This window comes from Trachymyrmex cornetzi, unplaced genomic scaffold (genome assembly GCF_001594075.2).
Source record: "Trachymyrmex cornetzi isolate Tcor2-1 unplaced genomic scaffold, Tcor1.1 scaffold25, whole genome shotgun sequence".
Classification (NCBI taxonomy): domain Eukaryota; kingdom Metazoa; phylum Arthropoda; class Insecta; order Hymenoptera; family Formicidae; genus Trachymyrmex; species Trachymyrmex cornetzi.
This window is the reverse complement of record NW_017297166.1, coordinates 556,187-560,806: the sequence shown is the minus strand read 5'-3', so window position 1 is coordinate 560,806 and position 4,620 is coordinate 556,187. Positions and strand designations below refer to the sequence as shown.

The window sequence follows — 4,620 nt, the reverse complement described above, 5'->3', positions numbered from 1 at the left end:
GGGGGGGGTGGGCGCGGGGGGAGCCGTGATCAATCGGGATCACCCCGCTGCAGCAAATTAGATGGTAAAATATGGCATAGTACTTTTAATCGATTGCAGTAGCCAATTTTTGGTTGTGTTAGCCTATCGAAATCCTATATTGACATTGCGGATAGGTTAACGCAACCAATAATTGACTACTGCAACCAAAAATTGGCTGCCACAGCCAATTAAAAATGCTACGCCATATTTTACCATCTAATTTGCTGCAGCAGCCAATCTTTCTTTTCGGTGTATATTAGAGAAAAATAATCATTCTTATAGTAATTTTTACTTTCATTTACACGAAATATATTTTATTAACTCATCGCGCGTATTGATCACAATATATCATTAGCGGTTACTAAAAGTCAGCATAAAACAAGGTTTATTTTTTATCGCCGAATAACCATATTGTTTGCCGCACATATTCGTTTGTGCAAAATGTAATCCTGTTAAACTCATTGCACAATTACGTCGCAAATATCCGCAACGGTAAACATCAGTTCGAACCGCGCGATCGCGAGGAATTAAACCAGTTCGGCGGCTGATGTTTGGCGCCGAACTCGTCGATGATTTCCGCGCGTGTATACGCCGGATTGGCTTACTATTTGCGGCGAATCGGCCGATGCACCGCGCCATTGTCGCCGTTAATTGAAACGATCGTTTGCAGATCCGCGGTCGATTCCTGGTCGGGAGCTTCGGCCCACCTCGGCCCTCCCTCTCTCTCTCTTTCTCTCTCTCTCTCTCTCCCACTCTTGCTCCATAGGTCGCACGTGCGTATCATGATACGCAGGTGTACGCGATCAGCATTCTGCATTTTTATTTTAGAAACTACTGCACTTCGGAGATCAATGATCTCGATGAAGCGCGCACAGCCTGGCACGCTCATCTCCGCTCTCTCGCGGTCGCCGGGCAAAAAAGCATTGAAAAAGCATTGTACTAGAGCGAGCTACAAGTTGTGTAACAAACACGAAACAGAGTGTTTATGGTAACACTTGAAGAAAAACAGATTCCACATGAACTTTGATACCCTCCGGCTTTATTTATGTAGCAGCTCCATTTACGTTTCAATCGAAAATGACTTCGATCGTCCGTTGTAATAATAAATTATTAGGGCGCCAGTTTTTACCGAATCTGCCATATTTCCAATTATAGTTTCAATAAATTCATTGTTAAAATATATTTCAACAATTCTGAAATTTACTAGTCGCCTGGCAGAAACTACTGCACAATCCGCGCAAACAATGCACCAATATTTCCCGTTTTTTACCAATTTATTGAAACGTCCGAATATAGCGTTTCTCCCCGATATTTTCAATCGAATAAATTTCACTGCAAAAAATTCTCGGCGTGCGTATTTAGCTGCACCTGCGATCTCGAGGATGGCGCGCGCTCGTTGCAGCCTCCACAGTAATCTCGCCCTTAACTCGCGCTGTGCTCGGCGCGAAGTGCTTACTCCGCAAGTACAAATTGACTTTTTTTTTTCTCTCCTTTCCCCTGCGGGACGTGCCTGATTGCTGAAAATGCAAAATAAACGGTAGCGCGCGGCTATCCCGCCGACCTCAATCCGGGCCCATCCTTTTTTCGAGACACGCGCACGGTAAAACGAGAAATTCTCTTTGTTCGCGGATTCATTCCGCCGGAAACTTAATTTTCTCGCGTTTCCCCTCGAACCTCCGTTGCTCCGCCTCGTGTCCGTCGTTATGCCCGAAGAAACAAAGCGTTATCGCCGATAAAGAGGTCAATAGTATTTTTATCGGGGAATCGGCGATAATGTCTTCGTTGAATGGCGGTCCATTAAGCTTCGCCCTCTGTCTGATTCTTGAAAATGCAATAGCGAGCAGCGACCATCGCGCCGGCGTGAGGATAAATTAATCGTGACGTTGATCGTTATTTATGAGTATTTCTGCTTGGGAAAACGAGGCAGACGGCTTACTCGTTGGATGTGTTTCCGCGCTATGAATATAAGCATTACTCCGTTGACGGTTAAAACGAGTTGGACGTCGTAATATTGTTGATACTCCTCTTTTTAATTTTGTTTCAATACATGCGTTCTTAATATTTTGCTCACAAAAATTCTTCATGAAAATTGACGAGATTTACGAGACATGGAAACGAGATTTTCGATCATTCTGAATATTTTATCTGATATACGAATCTCTTGATATGAGATTCGAGTAACGATCGTAATATTTTACAATAAGTAGGTACTCTATATATATTCTATGATGTTAGTATTATTTATTAATATCTTCTAAAATATCTATTAACATCGATATGATTAAATTGCTCGTCATTTTAATTTGTAATATCACTGCTCTAGTTTTACTAGGATTGCATTTGAAAACTGAAAGTTAAATTTAGTGTGTAGTTTACAGTATCGGATACGTATAAATTTACACGATATTATTCAAGCACTAAAGATTCGGCTTGTCCGTTTGGAATCTTTATTTCCGATTTATTGCGTATTCACTTTACGGTTTTAAAAAAGATACTGCATTTAATAGTGTTATATACATATATAAGTGTAAATATATAATATATACATCGGAAAGAACGATTTTATCGAAAGAACTAAAATTATGCTGGATACAGATCTAAAAATAATTTTGCTGGATCATCAAAGTAATTTTATTGGAAATTTAAACTGCTAGAATATCAACATTTTTTGCAAAATTGCTCATTATTTTTTAATTTCCAACATTATTTTGATGGTTTCCAGTAATTTGAGATATTTCAGCAAAATCGTTCTTCCCTTGTATATAACCAAATTTACATACAGTAGAAAATAATTTTTTTAAGCGGGGTAAAATTAGAAATATATTAGCTGTACCTTTGTACAAGATTAATTTAAGCAGTTCTATGTTCTGTCTGGCGCGATATACGATATTTTTGCGTGAAAAAGAACGAAGTGAACCGCAAAGAGGTTGAAACAGTTTCAAGCAGAGCGCAGGCGTAAATGGCTGCTACATTACCTGTGCTTAAGGACGATAAAACACGATGCGTACGACTATCGTGCGAGTTATGTGAGAAAGCAAGGGCTGTGCAAGATGCGCAAATACACAGCATGCACCAGTGATCATTTGTGGTTTAAACACAGCTGATATCTCCGAAACCGTCCGTTGCGTAAGTAATGGACAACACGATGACACGAAGCATAATACTATTGCAATATCGAAGAAAAATATCCACGCGTTCAATATTGCACTCATTTGAAAGTTCAATGGTTTTGTTATCTTTGAAAATGCAACCAACTGCACCGTATACATTGTTTCTCTACATTTAGCATTTTATTGTGCTATTTCTCGAAAACGTTCAATGATACAAAATTATATTTTACAGTAGAGATTTATTAAACTTTTCATTATATATATATATAAAATGCAATAGCTTTAAACGAGCAGAATGTCTTTTTATCAAACGGTAAATCATGTTTAATAATTTCAGTTTGTATTATTGTTAATGATGCAGCGAACGTCATCCGTAATCGTTTAATTTTGTATGAAATTCCGCATTTGGCGAAACTCAGAGAGTATCTTGCCTCGTAATATGCGGAATACATTATGTGAATAAACATTATTCCTCGTTCTCTTATCCATTAAGCGGATTACATCTCTAAGTAGCATAAATTACCTCCGTAAATAAGACAGTATGCTTCAGGTATGCATCGCTCCTGTTTCAGATGTTTTGAGCAGCACACCACACGGAAAGATGAAGACTGCGGTCGGTACATTCCTTCTTTTGCTCGTCATCAACGGCGTCATCTCCGTCGAATGGAAGCACAGTGCTGTCCTGGACAACAATTTCTTGGTGCTCTGGACGCCCGATGAGAAGGACGTTACATTCGAGATCCAAGTGAAGACCCTCGGTTACGTCGGGCTCGGTTTCACGAAGGACGATGGCCGCGCCGGAGCTGACATGGTCATCGGATGGGTCGATAACAACGGTCAGGTTCACCTTCAGGTGAGTATCTTTTTATATACTGTATCGGGTAATATCTGATTTCTTGCGGTCACCAGCACATCTCTTTTGGTTTCATCTCGCGTGGCTGTACCAAAGAATAGATGGTGCACTCTCGCGCGTCACGAAAAAAACGATGATCCAATCTACATCAAGTGTGTCTAAAAACACAGCGATCCAGTATAGCATCTCTGATGAGAAATCATATGAAAAAAAAAAAAAAAATAACCATGCCGCAGCTTTTGAAGTTTTAACATGGAATATATTAGTTTAATAAAATAACGGAAATTAAATTTCTGTTGAAATAAAGAATTATTTAAAATACGTGTAAAAAAAATATGATTTTGTTCATACACTTTTGAAAATTAATCCGTTAAAGGACTATAATTTTCGTTATTAAAAATAACTTTTTAACAAGGCCGTCGATGCGAAGTTTATCATTTATTACGCAATTTATCACTTTAACAGAAATTACCTACATCCCTATATACCGTTCCTATGCTGTTGATTTCTGTTTCGGACACACAGAGAGCTACAAATGGAAACCGTTACCGCATAGAGCATTCACATTAAAGCTCACTGATATTTAAATCAACCACGCCGACGTCCTACTTGTGTACGCAAAGTGCCTGGAGGGGG

The 4,620-nt window shown here is 39.2% G+C and overlaps 1 protein-coding gene across 1 annotated transcript in view; it reads left to right on the top strand.

Moving 5' to 3' along the window:
• olf413 (DBH like monooxygenase olf413) overlaps positions 1 to 4,620 on the top strand; it is a 243,985-nt gene that overhangs the window by 124,172 nt on the left and 115,193 nt on the right. The window contains exon 2 of the mRNA XM_018508106.1: positions 3,704 to 3,984. Within this exon, the coding sequence (XP_018363608.1) occupies positions 3,733 to 3,984 (252 nt within the window). The 5' untranslated portion in view covers positions 3,704 to 3,732. The remainder of the gene's footprint in view (positions 1 to 3,703; positions 3,985 to 4,620) is intronic.